This window comes from Pelobates fuscus, chromosome 10 (assembly GCF_036172605.1).
Source record: "Pelobates fuscus isolate aPelFus1 chromosome 10, aPelFus1.pri, whole genome shotgun sequence".
NCBI lineage: Eukaryota > Metazoa > Chordata > Amphibia > Anura > Pelobatidae > Pelobates > Pelobates fuscus.
The window spans coordinates 52,331,794-52,352,516 of NC_086326.1; the positions used below are offsets into that span (position 1 = coordinate 52,331,794).

The window sequence follows — 20,723 nt, forward strand, 5'->3', positions numbered from 1 at the left end:
TCCACTGAGCGGATCGGTTCGGTTCGGTACGGTACGGTTCGCTATTTTGGGTGTTTCCATTATGAAAGTGGTCCATATAAGCGAACCGTACCGATCCATTCAGGGTCCTGCTTCAGATGTAGGGCCATAGAAAATGGAACGGTTCGGTTAGGGCGGAGCTACTATACAATCCATTGATTGGTGGACAGGAAGAGCATTTTTTCTAAACCCTGCATGGCCCTGAAGGTCTGACTTGCAGTGGAAACGCTCACCAGAATGGGTTGGTCCATTCTAAACCTTCCAAACTGTACCGACCCGAACCGATCCGCTCAGTGGAAACGAGGCATATGTATGCTTGCTGCTTGTTTACACTGACAGCATGAACGGTGTGCAGGAAAACCCAACTTAGATCTTTATGACATCTTGGGTCTCTGGTGTGTAAAGGAAATCCCGATGTGATCTTTTAGTGAATGACCTACCTTCCATTTTACTACATTAACATTTGCTTAGCTGCTTGTGGTCACTAAATGTGCCTTTATTGGGAGAAAGGAGACTCAGCTTTCAATGGATATCCTGATCTCTTAAATCCACAGCAGGGACTATGATGGCTCAAAAACAGCAGGATATACATTTCTGTTAATGGAGGAGGTTAGCATCAATATTACATGGAGGAAATGTACATCTCTCATCGTTAATGGATTCAGTTCTCTGCTCTGTGTAGTCATTTTATTTAACGGTTTATAATTCAATTTGTCTGATTCTTCTTCTAAAGGAAATAGCATTCATTACAACAAATGTGGCATACAGGTGCACGTGTTGTGCAAATGTTAAGAAACATTAATTTCTCCCAAACCATCTTACCTTTCAAAAGCCAATTTTAGAATAATGGCCAAATGTGAATTCTTTACCCCCATAACGGTCCTAACCCCCAAATTTTATTCAATAAAGATTGTGCACTAAACCAATTCTGTCACTTCTCAATATTTCATAAAGATATCGTCTTTCTGAAATATTGATGTGTACTACTCTGTCGTATGGTAAAGGCTGAGGTTGACCAAAGTTAATAAAAAGCAGAACTCCGCTGTTAACTTTTGGCCAATCCCAGCAGCCTGTAACAAGTGATGGCTGTAGGATTTAGGCATGGTCTTGCCCATTGTGAGAGGTATTCTATGGAGGCTCCTCCATAGACCTCAGTGTTGAAGTCTCACACATGCACGAGAGTACAGTATTGACAAGGATCCTGAAAAATGAAGCACCAGGAGTCAAAGAACAACTCCGGGAATATGAAGGACAGCTTCATGGAAGTAAACCTGCCTTCCACTGCACCCCATGGCCATCGGACCCTAACCAGAAATGTAATCTTTGGGGGTATTTGCAAAATATACAAGATATATACAAAATATACAATATAACATAATGACTGTACTTTAATCATTCATTCAAGAAAATACTGCCTGTCACATTGGAAGTACATTTCATTAGTAATATAAGGCAGTGTGTCTTTGTTTCTTGTATATTGCCGGCACCAACATTATGAACCTAACCCACTGCTAACAGCCTGTCAAGAAAAAAAATACAATGGTACAGGCATAAAAATGTATTATTTGGAGACAATATATTGATACATGGGCACAAAACATGGCAATATAGATGCATTATGAAATATGTCACTTGTATTCATAGCTCCAATATTAATATAGAAACAGTGCAAGAAAATGGGTTGTAATATCAGGATGAGGTCTCCTACAGCTGTTGTTATTTATTACAATTCTTCTTAAACACTTTTAATATAGTTAGCCTATCTAGTGTCGAACCATCCATTAAACATGCCCACCAGAAATCTCTGTAAATCATGGATTTTTTAAATATGGACACATTGGCTAACAGTCTAACTTTACTGTGACACTGTACAAACACGGTTTTCAATGGCTTGCAAGTAATTTGCAGTGCTGGCACAGGAACTTGTCAAGTGCTACCTTGACAGCTATAGGAAGAATATTATAAACAGCTGTAAAGCGGATGCCAATATTAAGGAATGCTCATGGGTCTACTAGTGTTAATTGAAAAGAAACAACAGGAAACAATAAAAAGTAAGAAATGAAGGAACATGATTCTGTTCATAATGCCTCTTGATTTTCTGTCTACCCTTAAATCCCTCTCACTATTATCCATCAAATTCATCCTCTCAGCTTGACTCACCTTCTAGACCAGTGGTTCAACCTGTAGTGTTAAAGGATCACTATAATGTCAGGAAAACAAATCGGTTTTCCTGACACTATAGTTCCCCGAGGGTGCCCCCACCCTCAGGGTCCCCCTCCCGTGGTGGCCTTCAGTTACTCACCTTATTCCACCGCCGGGCTCCCTTACCTCTCCTCCCCCGCCGACGTCAGCTCCCCCGTCTGACGTCAGCGGAGCACAATGCACATGCGCGGCAGTGCTTTCCTATGGACGCTCTGCATGATGGAGGCATAATATGCCTCCAGTGTCACAGATGCGCTTCTAGTGGCTGTCCGGAAGACAGCCACTAGGCTGGCTTAACCCCAAATGTAAACATAGCAGTTTCTCTGAAACTGCTATGTTTACAGCAGGCAGGCTTAACCCTAGAGGGACCTGGCACCCAGACCACTTCATTGAGCTGAAGTGGTCTGGGTGACTATAGTGTCCCTTTAAGACTTACGAATGGTCCACATTTTGGTAGTATCTTCATAAGAACAGAACTGGGAAATGTCCAAGTCCATCTCTGTTGGTATATCTTGAGTACTGGGTTTGGAATCACTGCTTTAGACAAACTTTCACATCTTTAAGTGAATGAATGTACAACTGAAAGGTTTCTTTTCAGCACTATGGATATATATCGCCAATCACCAGCTTCCAGTAGCCATTAGTTTATGTATACGTATATATTAAAGTATTTGACACACAGTAATGTAGTAATAATAAAAGCACACAGTGAATGATTGATTCACAAAATAGGGAATTGTAATGGAATTGACTGTGGAATTGCAAAATGTAGGTCAAAACGGGATAATGTCTCTGTTATTTAGTTACATGCTTGGCTATTTCAGCCTTAAGGTATTACATTTTATACTTAGCTTTGTGAAAAAAAAACAAAGTGACTCTTGTTCTACATTTGGGAATAAACCACAGGCCAGCTTAGAAATACTTAAATAATATAAATTCATTTATATTATCTTATAAAAATATTTAGTCAGGCACCTGCCATTCTAGAATATCAGAAATGCATGCAACATGCCCAAATATTATCTTTAAACATAATGGAAGTGGAGGGCCCGAAAGTAGGCATGTAAAAAAATTAAGGAGTTTTGCTCCTTGGAGGTAGAGTGCAACTAAATGGTTACTAAATGGTTACTTTGTGTGGTAGGAAAGAGTCATCCTCATAACCTAATGGAGGCCTTTCCAATCTGCCATAACCTGGTCTCCTTAGTTGGGGTGGTTAGTTTTCTGGTGTGAGGCCTGCTTAGTCGAGCTCTTCTGCGGTGGCGGTCGATCACTTCCGCCTGGCAGCTCCACTGCTCTGTTCCCCTTCCCTCTCCTTAAAATCAGCAAACAATATCTCAGCAAACAAGCGCGGTGATTCAGTTTCACCAAATGACCATATTGTGCTAAGCCCGCCACTACTTCACAGTACTTCAATATCGGTGGGTCCTACATTAATTCAAATGAGGGAGAAACATTAAACAGTGCTAGTGTATATAAACGGTTGCAAAAGCATTGTGAATATATATAATTTAATAAATGTGATAATGGTGTGAAGGGGTGGGCTTAACACAATATGGCCATATGGTGGAACTGAATCCCCGTATTTGTTTGCTGAGAAAGGCAATTTTAAGTAGCCTTATAAAATTTAAAAAAATTATTTTTATGTGTGCACTGTTTCTTAATCTGTATTATGCATGAATTTTGGTCACTACGGCAGGCCCATTTCAGAGAAATGCATGTTTCGGGCGGGCCCCCCAATTCCTTTTTGTCTTTACTATTTCCCTCTCCTGTGAGAAGCGGTTGCTCCAGGGATGGAGAACAGAAGTGCTAGCAGGTTTCAGTTGGGCTGTTGGGGAGCCCTTCCAGTGCATCTCGGTGAGGTGCTATAGTTGAAGATGTCCCCTGAGGTCCAGTATGGCTTTACTTGGGAAGAGGCAGCGAGGGGTCCACAGCGCTGGGTCCTCAAGCCACCCTCCCCCACTGCCGGACCGATCCTCAAGGCGCCTCAAGGTGGGGGCGCAGAGAGGATCCCTGTCACAGGGGGCCAGTAGGTGGCTATCTAGCCACCTCAGGTCGCCCCCAAAGCTGTGCGCTAGGTACCTTAATAGCCAGTGGCGTACACACAATCTATGGGGCCCTGGTGCGAAAATGATCCATGGGCCCCCTCCCCTCCCCTCTCTCCCCCGATCCGTGCTCCCCCCCTTCCCCTGACACATACATACATACATACATACATACATACACACACAAACATCCCTCGACAGACACACATATATACACACAGACACATACATACAGAGACACAGGCACACACACACACACACACACACACACACACATAGACACAGGCACACACACACACACGTTGACACACACGGGCCCCCATGGATTGTGTGTACGCCACTGCATACATAGACAAACACACACATACAGTGAGACACAGACACACACACAGAGACACACACAGAGACACAGACACATACAGAGACACACATACAGAGACACAGACACATACAGAGACACAGACACACAGAGAAACACACACACATACACAAAATGTTTCCTACCTTGTTACTTTCCCTGGGGTCCAGTGGGGGCTCAGCCTGATGGGAGTTAGAGTTCCCACTCTGACTCCCTCCTCCTCTTTCCTCCCGCGCGGGCTCTCAGTATGCTGGGAGGAGTGACCGGGGAATCACTTCCTCCCAGCTCTGATGTCATCACAGGGGGCCTGGTCGCGCTCTTAAAGAGCCCAGCGCGGACCGGGCCCCCTCACAATCCATATTCATCGAGTGGCCCTGACAGCATGGGCCACCCGATGGACCCCTCCATATGCGGCCCCGATGGTTTGCCGCGCAGGCTGGGGCCGCAAAATGTGGTAGCAGGCCCTGCGACCACAATATGTACGCCGCTGTTAATGGCAGTTGCCTGCTCTGCCAACAAATCCCAGTGTCCGGAAGAGAGGGGGGCGGAGAAGGAAGGCGGCGAGGGAGGCAGTTCTTGCAGTCTTTCACTCCTCCCTCGCAAGTCCTCTGTGATGCTGGGAGCTGGAATATGACATAATTCCGACCCAGGCATACTAAACTGTGCGCTGGAGGAGTGAGGAGCTGCCCCACACTGGACCCCAGGGAGGTGAGTGTTTGACTGTCAGTGAGAGTGTGTGTGAGTGTCTGTCTGTCAGTGACTGAGTGTATGTATGTCAGTGAATGTCTGCATGTCAGTGAGAGTGTGTGCCTGTCAGTGAGTGTCTGCCTGGCAGCTCCACTGCTCTGTTCCCCTCTCCTTAAAATCACCTATCTCAGCAAATAAGCACGGGGATTCAGTTTCACCAAATGACCATATTGTGCTAAGCCCGCCACTACTTCACAGTACTTCAATATCGGTGGGTCCTACACTAATTCAAACAAGGGAGACACATTAAACAGTGCTAGTGTATATGTCAGTGAGTGTCTGTGTGTGTGTGTGTGTGTCTGTCAGTGAGTGTGTCAATGAGTGTGTGTGTGTGTGTGTGTCAGTGAGTGTATGTATGTCAGTGAGTGTGTGTGTGTGTCTGTCAGTGAGTTAGTGTATGTATGTCAATAAGTGTGTGTCTGTCTGTCAGTGAGTGAGTGTCTGTGTGTGTGTGTCTGTCAGAAAATAAGTTTATGTATGTCAGTGAGTGTCTGTGTGTGTGTGTGTCTGTCTGTCAGTGAGTGAATTTCTGTCTGTCAGTGAGCGAGTGTCTGTCTTTAATTGTGTGTGTCTGTCTGTCAGTGAGCGTATGTCTGTCAGTGAGTTTCTGTGTGTGTGTGTGTGTCAGTGAGTGAGTGTGTGAATGTGTGTCTGCCAGTGTGTGTCGGTCAGTGAGTGAGTGACATGAGGGGGGACGGTAAATAGATCTTTGCCTACGGCGGCAGAAACTCTTGCACCGGCCCTGGGTACAGTTGGTGTGGATTACAACTCCCAGTATGCTCAGTTGACTTGTTATTCCTGTGGTGGTGACTGATGATGAAGGCAATGTTTAAACTGAGTCACTTCTAGGATCTGACAATTCTGCAAACTGCAGTGGACTGCAAATCCCAGCATGCACCACTGTGAATCACTGCAAACCAGAGTTTGTTAATTCACCCTTCTGAACAATGAGTTCCTTGTGCAAAATCCTGTAAATTCTATCACATTCTAGTTTTGCCAACAATACCAGTCCTGTACTTCTAACTGTACAAACCATTTAGCAGAAGTAATTGCAGATGGGATTGCTGCTGGGTTTTTAGGATCCTGCAGCTCACTGCTGAGAGGACAATAATTTGTTCCATTGTAATGAAAAACTGTATAATGTTGGCATGCACACATTGAAGGGCCTGCCCTAACTTCACTGAGGATCTTAATGCCTTTCTTTAGCCAGGACAGACTGTTTGCTCATTTAGTGCAACGGTCAACTGATTTGCCATTGCCAAAAAAAAAAAAGGGGGTTTTTTTTTTGAGAAGGGGGAAAGACTAGATGATCGTCTAGCACAGGCAGGAGGGGTTAACTAAAATTGCATGCAGGAAATTTCTCACATCCTGCATCCCCGTCCTCTGTAACTGTATATTATGGTGCTGTACTTCCCAGCCAGCTGATGAAAGCTTCGTTTCAGTTCAGGATAAGATGTCAGAAATCCCCACAACAGACCCAAGATTTTCTCCCCCATTCCAGATCTGTATACTGCTGATGTGTGTGAGCTGTGTGTCCTCTTTCAGAACACAAGGTAAGCTTGCAATGGGTTTGTCTGATGATGAACTCACACAGCTGTATTTTGCAACTTTTCCCCCATTCTTCCCAAGTGTCTGAGAAAGAGCAGCCTCTCTTGTTCCAATGTTAGTGAGAAGTTCCCTTTGTTCTTACAGGGGCTTGTTTTGTGCTCTAACTTTTTTTTTTCCTGTTGCTAAACATTCAGTTTTATTTACTGGGGAGAAGCCGTGTGATCCCTTGGATCATGACAAGTCAAGGACAATAAGCCAGTCTGTCTGTGCAGAGAAAACCAATTCTCTCCTTGTAAGGATGATCTGGACTGTAGTGGCCAGTGATCCAGTATTAATGAATTGGAATACAGTGATGTTGACTGAAGCAACAGTAGCAATTTGCCTTGCTGTCCCACGATGCTAAGCAAGCCACTCTGTTGAACTATTATGGTATTACTGCAGGTTAACAATGGGTTAATGTGTACAGACTTGTTTGAGGTGACTGGTTTTTACTATACATCAATACATCAATACATCAAGCTGATACTCTTTCATAGTGCAAAAACATAAATAAAAATACATTTAAATGTGTAAAATCATAAGGAAATGGACATCAGTCACAGCATTCGCTTCATTTTCTTTTGGTATATTTAACTCAGACTCTTCCTTTTATTAGAATTCAGCTGCTACAAAAGAGGTTCTGCAGCAGCTGCAAACAGGAGCACTGTATTGTATTGCTGATCCAAGAGCAGCAGGCACTCAGCTGGTATAAAGACTCCTTACTGAGTCTCTGCTGGGCTACTCACAAAAAGTTCTTAGACGAACATTGTTCTGATGTGTACTCTGAAGAATAAGTGAATGTCCATGGCAGCGTAGATTAATTCATTTTATATTAAATGAAATACTACATACATCAATGCAACAAGTCCCTAAAAGTGCACAAGTGGTCACAAAGAGCAAACATTTTGTATTTAAGCATGTTTTGAATTGGTTGACTAGTTTACAATAACATGTGAATTTATTCTATGGAAATGACCCAGCTCTAGTAAACAGTAACTAGTAAACAACTATAACAACCTGCACTGTAGGCGACTTTACCGCTTCATCAAGCCCTGGATGTGATCATGTGCGCTTGGGCATCTACATGCTATAAAAGCGCATGTGTTCTTTGGCATTTCTTCATCAATGCTGTGCATGCGCATGTGCAGTATGTACAGCATTGCAGGGGTTAATCTAATTTACATACTGTGCCTAAAAAGCCTGTCGCAGCATGTAAGAGATTAAAAAAAAGGCACGTTAGACATTAAAAAAAATTGAATAGCACAACTGATAGCAAACTTTTTTGTTAGCTAGTATCTTGTACAAAAATCTCCCATGTGACAGTTCTGCTTTAAAGAATATAATGAAACTGTTGATAGAATTCTATAAAAATAGATTTTTTTTATAAAAACAGTTCCATGGATATATGGGGTGGTATTATTCAAAAACAAAATCCATCCTCAGTTTTGGTAGTCATATTTCAATTCCCTATAATTTTAAGTTAAGTGAATAGCCCTGTGAGTGGGAGTTATTTAAATAGTGTCTGATAAAACTAATTATGGGCAGCAGGGAGTTAAAAAATTGCTTACTTTGGCAAAATAACTTCCTGCTATAGGGAAACATGCATTTTTGACCATGTCTATAAAAAAATAAATTAAAAAAAATTACATTTCTACTCGATAGTTAATAATATGTTAAATGTGTCACTTGCTTCCGGGAGGTCAGTAGCCTGGAAGGAAGTTAGAAACACAAGATACTGAGGATTCTGTACACACAATCAGGTTTATTTATTAAAATAAAAATCCAAAATCAATTCAAAGTGAATTTTAAATTTGAGGCTAGATTAGCCTACCTTAAACCATAACTGACTTTTAGCTGGATTTTTCTGGTTCGGCTATTTTGGGCTGAAATGTGAAATTCACTTTGAATTCTCACTTTAATGAATACGTTTGAGAATATTGCATACAGCAACACAAAAAAAGAAATATTGCAATAAACACAGGGAGTCTGCAAAGACATCTAGTGAAGAACTGTACTTTTATCCCTCAAAGATGTTCAGGGAACTAAACATTTTACATTCCTGACCGACGTGTTCGGCTGTTGATCTGCTAAACACATAATGCTGGATTACTCACTAAACAAGTTGACAAGGGACTTGCATATTTTAGGCCCATATAGCTGAGGTGGAATAATATCGGAGTATGAGATTTTTTTTTTCCAGTTTGGCTATTTTGACATAGTATTTGACAGTCCCTGTTCAAGTCACAGCAATTCCAGTCTTAATGGATAACCCTCATGGTTATTCAATGAACTGTGAATTGTCAGAAGTTGAGGTCTGGAAGATTCTAGGATAGAAAAACTCTGCCTATGTGTGTACAAATAGCCAACAGGTGGTGATGACAGTTTTGAAGGAACACTACATTGTTAGGAATACAAATGTGTATTACTAACACTGTAGTGCTATAGTCACTGTTTAGGTGACCGGGCCCCTACCTTTTGTCCTTTGCAGCTGGTCTTCGGTGTGCATCTCCACCTCTTTGGCTGAGATCATCGAAATCTGAGATGATCTCAGCCAAAGAGGTGAGATCATCTAAAGCAATCCAATGCTTTTCCACAGGAAAGCATTAGGAGGCAAGTCCGCATGCACAACGGAACGCCACGCTGCACCAATCAGATAGTGTCTTTGAGACCATCTGATTAAAATAGTAGAGTTTTACTTGCCTGTTTTGTGAAAGCGCCACTGGAGGCAGGTTAACCTTCCAATGAGAACATTGTAATTCCTGCAGAATGGCAATATTTTCAGCTGCAGGGTGGGTTCCTAGGGTGAAGTGGTCTGGATGCCTAGTGAGTCCCTTTAATGTCTAATGATAAGAAATCTAATACAAATGTTGCTTAGTCAAACTGATCATAATTGTGCAACTAGTAGCATTGTATCATTTAATGTATAGAAATCAGGCAAATGGAATTGAAACCAGATGAGGAAGGTCTATGTGAGATCTGTAATATAATAAGTACAATTTAGTACGTGTATAGATATTTATCTGGACCATACCTGTAGTTGCACCTTTGCCACATTCCATGCAGTCAGTAAGAAGTGATGTTTCCCAGCAGGTATTGCATGACATCATTCAAACCAAATATATTTAATTTTTTTTTTTTGGTTACAGTGAATATGTTCCTACTATGAACAAAGCAATTACATCATTTGTACCAATGTGCAGTGTTTGCATAATATTTACCAGACAGCTAAATACTCTTTGGAAACAGATATCATTTCTAGGTTAGTGTACGGATCCGTCTGAGGGTAGCTTACTCTCTAGGCATTGCTTACAGCAGTGTACATGGTACGTTGCCAGACTATAGTTTGTCTGAGAACCTTTGGACTTGACGTTCTATAATATCTGAAGTTCTATGTTTTAATTATTTCTAGTCTAGCTTATTATACGTGATTTAAAAAAAAAAAATGACTAACTATACACACATAACTGGAGAACTTTACCAGGTAAATCTTCTGGGGAGACTCACCTTCTCCACCAGAACAAAATGGTTGATCGTTGGTACAAAATCCACATAGCCATCTCAAGAGGGGCTTTGACAGTCAAGGGTGGGCAAAATTTCAGCAAAAAAAAATAGCTAATTTGGGAAAAAGTCCATCTCATATATAGTCATCACTTCTTTTAGCCAGATGTTGCCATTTGGGTTTGGATTCTCTGCAGTGTTCAATGAATAAATCTATAGAACTGGCTGTAGCTGACTGTAATCCGCCATCATATACCATTTAGGGTCTTACCTGGTAGGACTCCTCCTCAGTCTGAGCATCCTGAAACTCCCTTCAAACTGGCACACAGTAAGGTAGTGATTACATTTGTCAGAATACATGCAGCTTTCATTTGCTCACAGAGAGAAGAGAAGGTAGTATGTTTCAACTGTAATATGATATGCCATGAATCATCCCGAGAGTCTTGTTTTTGCAACATTAAAAGTGTTACAAATTTGAACTAAAAGGAACACTATACAAAAATACACTATACAAAAATGTATTCCGATTTAGCCAATTAGCACCTGTTCATAGAGATGCAGTGAATCAATGCACTCTATGAGGAAAGTTCAGTGTCTCCATGAAGACACTGTGCAGCACTGCCCCAGGAGGCACCTCCAGTGCCCATCTGAGAAGTGGCCAGTGGAGGTATCCCTGGGGGGTAATGTAAACATTGTTGTTTCCCTGAAAAGGCAATGTTTACATGAAAATGCCTGCAGGGACTGATTATACTCACCTGAACAAATACATTAAGCTGTAGCTGTTCTGGTGAATATAGTGACCCTTTAAAAGAATTTAGTTAGCATTGTTCCAAAACGTAGCTACCCAAGTTCCTGAATGGCATCATGGGAGTTTTAGTTCTGCAATAGCTGAGTAACTAGCAGGGTTATTTACTAAAGTGAGCATTCAAAGTGATTTTCATATTTAAGGCCAAAGTTGCCAAACTGACTTTTTCCAGCTCGGCTATTTTGATCCTGAATTGGAAATTCCCTTTGAATTCTCAATTTAGTGACTAACCCTGTAGATTTTGGACCTAACCTATCTTAGAGTTATGCACTAAAGTGAGAAGTCAAAGTGAATTATAAGTCAATTTCAAATTTAAGTTTAAAGTAGCCGATCTGGAACCATAGCTGAATTCAAGGACTTTTTAGTTTCTTCTATTCTGGCCTTAACTTTGACATTTAATTTAGAATTCTCACCTTAGTGAATAATCAACCATATTAGCATCCTGCAAATTCTACATTTTGCACATAACTAACTGTTTACTGAATACAAACACATTCCTTTTTTATTAACTAATAAAGATCTACAATGAAAGGTCTGAACAAACTATTTTTATTATTAGTATGATATTTATCCCCAAATCAACAGAAAGAATGGTTTGTAAACGCAAAATGAAATTGAGAGATACATCCAAAGTAATTCTGAATCACCAAATAAAAGGGATAACTGCTAAAAATGGAGACACATCTTCTTTGTTAAATGAGATTTAGAATGCAATAGTTAACCCAGTAAACACAGTGGCCTGGGTAAATTCCAATGCAGTATATCTTGGTTTTCAGTGGTTCTTCAGGGGTTAAAACTGTTTTTTATTTGCTCAGCTATGGTGCTTCCCATTTAAATCTGAGGCAGCGATATCCTGCTGTGATTAATTAATTGATTTCCTCTGGCTGTATGTAAATTCTACATACTGCCAAGCATCAGTTTGCATTTAGTTCCTGACAGCATGTGGAACTTATAGATGTCTGGGAAAGCATTGCTGAAATAGCAACTCTAAGCAGTGTCCTGTCCTGAATGTGGAGCAATCAGCAGGAACATTCCACTGGCTTCAATAATGATTCCACTTTAGAACTTTGCCCCAGAAACATGTTTTATTAGGAAACTTCCTTTAAATATAACACACTCTGTATAAGAATACACCCAGACCAAATCACAAATACTAAGTCTGATCTCTGGGTGCAATCGGACAGTAAAACCCAAACTTGGTTCGCAAGATTGATCAGGGTCTGAATTTTGCAATACAATCTTTCATGGACTTGATTGTCCACTGGATTCCAGTTGGTCCAGATGCAACTGAACAGCTGAAATCCAGAACAAAATGACAAAAATCCATGACGATTAAAAACGATGCACTATTTTCCTCACTCACTAGCAATGCTAGCAGCCAGTGGGCTGTGGAATTTCACCAACTCTTGTCAGCCAGCTCCCTCCTACCCACCAAAACATAAAGAAAAAGATTATGGGGTTCAAGTGACCCCTACAAAACTACTGAGAGCATAATTCCTCCTTTAAACTCCAACCATCATGCCATGAATAGGGCATACCTCCTAAATAGCAAGAACAGTTTTTGTTACAGTTTTTTGAAACAATGCCTCCGTTACATTTGTTCAGGGGAGGATTGACCACTCTGTCTCATCAGTGTGTAGTGTGTGCATGGGAGAATAGGGGCTATAGTGGGTGCAGGGGTAGCATAGTGGTTGTATTTGGTGCAGGAAAGGGATGGGTGCTGTAGTGGGTACAGGGAAGAGACTGCATGCTGTTGGGGGTATAAGGGCTGTAGTGGGTGCAGGGGTAGCATTGGGGTTGTACTTGATAAAGTAAAGGGATGGATGTTGTAGTGGGTTCATGGGTGTATATGCGGCTGTGGTTGGTGCAGGGGGATAGGAGTCCCCCAATCCCTGTCTCTCCACCTGCACCAATTTTCTCTTTCTAAAAAGGTGTGTGCTGTCTCTGCTATTAGGCTGCTGCTCCAGGAGAGGACATAGAAAGCCATGCTCTGGCTGAGTAACTAGAAAGGTAACATTTCACACATATATTCCAGCAATAGGATGTAGGTTATGTATGCACATTTTTTAGGAGTATATGACGTAGCAGCATTATTTGAACATTGGTAGATATAGGTTTAAATAATTCTTATCTGCATGGGTTTGTTTCTAAAATGACCATGAAACAACCGGTTAAAGGACCACTATAGTGCCAGGAAAACACTCGTTTTCCTGGAACTAAAGTGCCCTGAGGGTGCCCCCACACTCAGGGTCCCACTCCCATGGCGCTGAAGGGGGAGGAAGGGGTTAATCCCTTACCTTTTTTCCAGCGCTGGGATTCTCCTCCCTCTTCTGATGTCCCTGGCTGAATGCGCAAGAGCCACATGCGCATTCAGCCAGTCTCATAGGAAAGCATTCTCAATGCTTTCCTATGGACGCTGGTGTCTTCTCACTGTGAAAATCACAGTGAGAAGCGCGGAGACAGCCACTAGAGGCTGGATTAACCCATAGGTAAACATAGCAGTTTCTTTGAAACTGCTATGTTTACAGCAAAAAGGGTTAAACCTAGCTGGACCTGGCACCCAGACCACTTCATTAAGCTGAAGCGGTCTGGGTGCCTATAGTGGTCTTTTAACGTCACAGTCTCCTCCTATTGCGAAGCTGCGTTCTTGTGTAATGAACAGTTTGAGTTAGCGCACTGTAAATTGAAGCTACTGGCATTCAGCATCTCCTCACAGGTGTCCATTTAATCAGTACATTTGGACCAGCAGCTGAGCCTGAGAGACACTGATTGATTCACCTGGCATAATGTTACAGATGATAGAACAATGCATTGTAACTGAGCGGTGCATTATTTTCATAATCATATGACAATACGGATCTTCCCTACAGCAGATCATCTGATTTTAAATAATGCTGATCTATTAGGCAAATTATTACACAAATATGGACCCTTACATAGAAACCTAGAATGCGACTTACTTACCAAGTCTGGTCTTCTAGGAAACTAAAGGATGGTGTTAATTTCCTTTTTTTCCTGTGAAATAATGGGTTAAGTTTTATTTGCAAAGGTAAAAAAATGATCAATTTATAGTCAAAAGTAAATCGTGATTGGCTATTTTGATGTTAGCAGTCAATTAGAAAACACCTGAGAGATTATGGTTTGTGAGCAGATAGCAAATCAAAACTAATACCAGCTACAAACGTCTGTATATTGTGACCTTCAGGGACCTTTAAAAGTAAAAATAGGTAAGCAATTTTGCTGTAATATAGACGTTTGGTCTCTAAATGTGAATGTGTTGTGCGCTTTAAAATGTAGGCCAAAAAGGCAGAACTCAAACTCCGCTTTTGGATAATACACTTCTCAATGTCCTTTGAACTTGTCCCTTAACAAGGTTTTCCTCCTTGTTATATATATATATATATATATATATATATATTTTTTTTTTTTTTCTACATGGCAAAAATGAAGTTAAACTAACCAAACTTTAACTACAGATGAGTTGTATATTTGAAATTTTTTTGTTTTGTTTTTTAGCCTAATTTGTGCCATTCAGATTTGTTAAAATTCAATGTGTTGAGTTGAACAGCTATTCCTTTAGAGAAAAATACTCTTCTATCTGATTTAAGTATTACCAAAATTAATATTTTTAAATCAAAGGGTTAAGCTGTTTGGCTGAGTCAGGGGCTCGTTATTTGTCACAAATGTATTCCTACATTGTATATACCACCCAAACTTGTGCATTTTGCATGAATTGTTTCATTTTCTGCAAACTGACAGATATACACAATCTTTAATTGATCAAAATGTTTGCATATTTGTTCTAGAGTAAAGTATTTAACCCGTAGATGAAATTGCAAACAGTATTTAAATATGTCAGCAGACCTTGGTACACATGCAATTAATCATGCCAATTCAACTGTCAAAAATGTTTGTTTCGTTTGGTTAATATATATCATGCGTGATGTCAATCGTAACATTAGTCTAAAACATACATCTTGTGGCGCGGCTTACTTCTACAAATAATCTGTGCTCTTGTTTTGCATTGATTATACAGTTTACATCAGCTCCATATGGTCTGCCTGTTGTGTTTTGCAAACATTCATTTCCTCCTTTTCTTTCTGCCCGATTCTTACATAATTCCCAAAAGTCACACCTAATGATGTAGTAGCATACGGCTGCCCAACGTACTCTGAAAGAACTTTTTGTTCAGCGTAAATCCATAATCTGTGTTAAAGGATTGGTAGCACATTGGGGATTGTTCACTAAACGTTGAGATGATTTTAGTACCGACATTCAAAGTGAATTACAGATTTAAAGGGACACTTATAGGCACCCAGACCACTTCTTGTTATTGAAATAGTCCTGAGTATAGTGTCTGCTTCCTTAAACCTGTAATGTAAAAAAGAAAATTCAGTTTTAAAGAAACTGCAATGTTTATTTTGCAGGGTTCAGATTGTCTCTAGTGACTGTCTCTAGTGACTGCCTCTAGAGGTGCAGTTTTCTAGATATTAAAGGAACACTATAGGGTCAGAAATATAAAGTGTATTCTTGACCTTATAGTGTCCAAAACACTATGTCCCAGGCCCCACCCTTAAATAGGATAAAAACTGACCTTTATTCCAGTGCAGCCCAGATCCACCTTCTTGGCTAACATTATCAGAATTGATAATCTCAGCCAAGGAGGCGGGGCGGAGCGAAACACAGCGCTGGCCAATCAGCATCTACTCCTAGAGATGCGTTCATCTCTATGAGAAAAGTTCAGCACCTCCATACAGAGTGCATCACTGACCCAGGAAGCACCTTTAGTGGCTGTCTGAGTGATGGCCACTGAACGTGTTCCTAGGCAGCTGACTAAGTACTATCTTTTTTTTTTCTTCTAAAAAGGCCGCATTTTACATTAACCCCTTAAAGACACATGACATGTGTGACACGTCATGATTCCCTTTTATTCCAGAAGTTTGGTCCTTAAGGGGTTAAACTATAGTTGTTCTGGTGACTATAGTGTCCCTTTACCTCCATTAAATGACGCTGGACACATGAGGGCATTCAGCATCTTCAAATCCCCTATAGGAAAGCATTGATTCAATGCTTTCTAATGGAAAAATCCTAATCCGCACATGCATTAGGTTACCCTCAGCGCTGACGTTGGAGGTGGAGACATTGCCGATGGACTTTGAAGATGTAAAAATTTGACTGTCTAAACTTTAACTGCCAGTGGGGCAGATAGACTTTATAGTGTTAAGAATACTAATTTTTTTATTTCTAACACCATAGTGTTCCTTTTAATACCACAATAGGCAAAAGTCAGTTATGCTTCTAGTTTGACTATTTTAGTCTTAGCACCTCTAGTGGGCGTCTGAGGTGTTACAAGGGAGCAATGTAAACACTTCCTTTTCTCTGAAAAGGCAGTGTTTACATTAAAATGCCTGCAGTGACAGGCTATAGACACCAGAACAATCACATTAAGTTGCAGTTGTTTTGGTGACTATACTATAGTGTCATTTTAATGACCACAAAAAACCCTGATACTTCCATTTTGGATTATGTTTGTCTTTTATTTTTGTTTTTATTGTCCCTCTATCCTCAGTTGATTATTTAGATCTATATTCCAGTTCTTTCAAGCATTTTTCAACCTGGATTGGTCATTTGTATCAGTTTGCTCTTTCAAGTTCTAGCTCATTGGAAACAAGGTACCTGAAGCTAGAATGTCATTCTGGAATAACAGGATTATGATTTACAGGTTAACAAATATATATTGTGTGAGGCCCTTCGAAATATAAACTACAAGTATGCTTAAAAGTTATTGAGACTTGAGACTTTGAGACAGACATACCAAGAAGTAATGTTGAAATCAGGAAACAGCATGGTCATGTTTTAGCTCAGGGTGAATAATTGACCTGAGATTAATGTGACTAATCTACATTATCAGATCCAATTTAATAAACCTTTATTGGATCTTACCCTGGCTTAAACAATACTCTGCTCAAAATGTAGTCAGGTATTCCATTTCCACAAGTCCCTTCTCTAATGTTCCATTCGGTTCCATTCGAGACCGCCTTTTAAGATGAGAATTAGTCACTTTGTATCTATTGGAAAATTCTCTGCAATTTAGGAGGGAGTTAAATCACTTTTGTGTTTGCAGCCATAGTCACACCTCTCTACATGTGACTTATACAACCATCCTAAACACTTCCTGTAAAGAGTCATATGATGTTTACACTTCCTTTATTGCTATATTAATAGCTTGCTAGACCCTGCGTGTTACTAAGCCTCCTGTGTGTTACTAAGGCTGCATAAACGGAAACAAATGTGGTTTAACTCCTAAATGGCAGTTAATTGAGCAGTGAGACTGCATGGGCATGATCTATACACCCAAACTGCTTCATTAAGCTAAAGTTGTTTTGGTGACTATAGTGTCCCTTAGATGTGTGTGTGTGCAAAAATACTGGAGTCTTTGTACACTGCAGGGTATTGCTGTACATGTGTGGTATGACATGCATTTACAATAATTATTGAATAAAGACAAGAAATGTGTAATGCTTAGGTATCTCGCAACACAATATTGGTATTGGGAACAATAAAAGCCAGGGTGGTCAAAAGGAGGACACCATATGGCAAGGCATTATGGAAGTTGTAGTACTATAACTGCAACTCCACCTCTGGCCATTTCTCCTTAAATCATTGCACCAGCAAATCTTTCCTTTATTAATACAAAGTTCACAAGTAGCCTTAATATCTTGCAGAAGTAGTGAATGAATACACTGTATTGCACACACATGCTGTGCGACCACTTTTTTTTTTTTCTTTGCTTGAGGCTTACACATGTCAGCAGAGCACATCTTGTGGCAATAAACGTCTTCTATATCCCGTTTGATAATCATTTTCCTGATGTAAAGATCCGTAAAATCCATCTTTAAGCCTATTTGTGTATTCACCTTCATTAGATGTTTGAACAATGTGGCTGGTTTTTGGCCAGCGTTGGATCTCTAATGTAGAACTTACACCCTGTCTCTTTACTGAAACTATGATCTAATAAAATAACAAGTGAATATTTCATAGCCTGTTAAACCTGTTGGATTGAAGTATAAAATGCTGGATGCAGAGCTGGCAAAAATGATGTTGAGACAGTAAATTTCATAGATTTTATGCTGGAAAGAAAAAAGCTTTCAGATTTTTATGTATAATGATGTAAAGTCTACCATGACAAATAGGTGAGACACCTACTTAGAATATTTTATGTTTTATATTATTATATATTGCGTTATACTGTTATGCTCATTGTTTGACTATTTGCTTTTCATGCACGAAGAGCGATTGGATCTGAAAATTGACTCCCGTGATGGCCAGCCAGTTTCCCATAATGCCCACCCATTGGTTTGGCTGAATGACCATAGAATATATTTCATGACTCCATGCGAAAGTTTCAAAACGTGACTATCCCAGATCTAAAGAGTCCCGCCAACCAAAGTGGATTTATAAAACACTGTTTTTACTTGGATTAACCCCTGGAAGCATACCGCTTACCCTCAAAAATAACAACAACAAAAAACACACACTCTGTTTAAATGAAGTGGCGAGGCAAATCTGATCCTCCTTGCAGGGGGAAGGATGTAACTAAAGCAGCGCTGAAGGAGGGCTTGGGGGAAGGGGCTCTCTCCAGGAGCATGTGTTGAACTCTGATAATGGACGTATTTTATGAACCCTTTTAATGAAGCAAAAAAAGTTTCAGCTCCAACCTGAAAAATTAAGATCACCTTCAGTACTTAAAATCGCAATCATATATATTAGCACAATTAATATAGTTATGAAAAAAACTACTTGTTTTGTGTGATCTGCGTTCTTTATTAAGACCACAGCTTTAACATAGCCAGCCCAGAACTCTTGTTGCTGCTAGAGCTGGACTTGCACATTAGACCACTTTATCAGATATTTCTATATGTGCAGCATTTCATACAGAAACTGTTTGTATACGCTGCTTACACCTGGCATTAGGCTTGCTAACAATGCTTTATAGTGATGTCCCAAACTGTTCGCTGGCGAATAGTTCCTGGCGAACATCGCTTGTTCGCGTTCGCCACGGATGGCAAACACATGCGCTGTTCAGTCCGCCCCCTATTCGTCATCATTGAGTAAACTTTGACCCTGTACCTCACAGTCAGCAGACACATTCCAACCAATCAGCAGCAGACCCTCCCTCCAACCTCCTGGACAGCATCCATTTTACATTCATTGTGAAGCTGCATTCTTAGTGAGAGTAGGGACAGTGTAGCTAGTGTATTCAGTGTCCACTACAGTCCTGAAGGACTCATCTGATCTCTGCTGTAAGGACAGCACCCCAATAAGCCCTTTTTAGGGTTAGAACATCAGTCTGCTTTTTTTTTTTTCTGTGTAATGTAATTGCAGTTGCCTGCCAGCCTGTGTGTCAGGCTCACAGCGTATACTGTGCCCACTTGCACAGTGCCACCACTCACTCACTGGTGTCACAATAGCTTGCATTTAACAAAAAAAAACTTTTTGGACTGTAATATAATAGCAGTCAGTTTCCTTCACGAGTGTGCGTTTCAGGGCTTGCCAGGGCACAGTGTCACACCAGTGCAACTCCTATCTGGTGTAACAGTAGTGTACATTTATAAAAAAAAAATACAATTTTGACTGTAATAGATTGAATAGCAGTTAGTTGTCTGCCAGCGTGTGTGTCAGGCTCACAGCGTATACTGTGCCCACTTGCCCAGTGCCACCACTCACTCACTGGTGTCACAATAGCTTGCATTTAAAAAAAAAAACGAAACTTTTTGGACTGTAATATAATAGCAGTCAGTTTCCTTCATGAGTGTGCATTTCAGGGCCTGCCAGGGCACAGTGTCACACCAGTGCCACTCATATCTGTTGTCACAGTAGCTTGCACGCATAGTACCACTAATCGAAGAAAAAAATGACAGGCAGAGGCAGGCCACCCCGCATGGACCGTCGTGGTGATGGTGCTGTGATTCCCTTTGGCCCTAGAATAATGCCCAGTGTTCAGAGGCCACATACCCTGAACTTGAAAAGTTCTGAGGACATAGTTGACTGGCTAACACAGGACACCCAATCTTCTACAGCTTCCGCTCGGAACCTCGACGCACCATCCTCCTCCAGCTTAGCTTCGGGCACCTCTCAAGTTACCACTCGCCTGCCTGGCGCCACCACCAACACTAGCACCACAGCCGCTTCACTTGGTATGTCAGAGGAGTTATTTACACATCAGTTGGAAGAAATGAGTGATGCGCAACCATTATTGCCAAAGGATGTAGATAACAGGGTTATGTCTCAGTCAGGCAGCATTACACACATACGGTGTGATGATGATGATGATGATGTTGTACCCACTGCTGCTTCCTTTGCTGAGTTCTCAGATACAAGTGAAGCAGTTGATGATGACAATGCGTCCGTGGATGTCACGTGGGTGCCCGCTAGAAGAGAAGAAGAACAGTGGGAAAGTTCAGAT

General features: G+C 40.9%; 1 protein-coding gene across 2 annotated transcripts in view; it reads left to right on the forward strand.

Annotated features, from left to right (window-relative positions):
• The first annotated feature begins 6,725 nt into the window (after positions 1–6,725).
• ADAM12 (ADAM metallopeptidase domain 12) overlaps positions 6,726–20,723 on the forward strand; it is a 532,069-nt gene continuing 518,071 nt past the window's right edge. For both annotated transcript variants that reach the window (XM_063434720.1, XM_063434721.1), the window contains exon 1: positions 6,726–6,920. In XM_063434720.1, the coding sequence (XP_063290790.1) occupies positions 6,821–6,920 (100 nt within the window). In that variant the 5' untranslated portion in view covers positions 6,726–6,820. The remainder of the gene's footprint in view (positions 6,921–20,723) is intronic.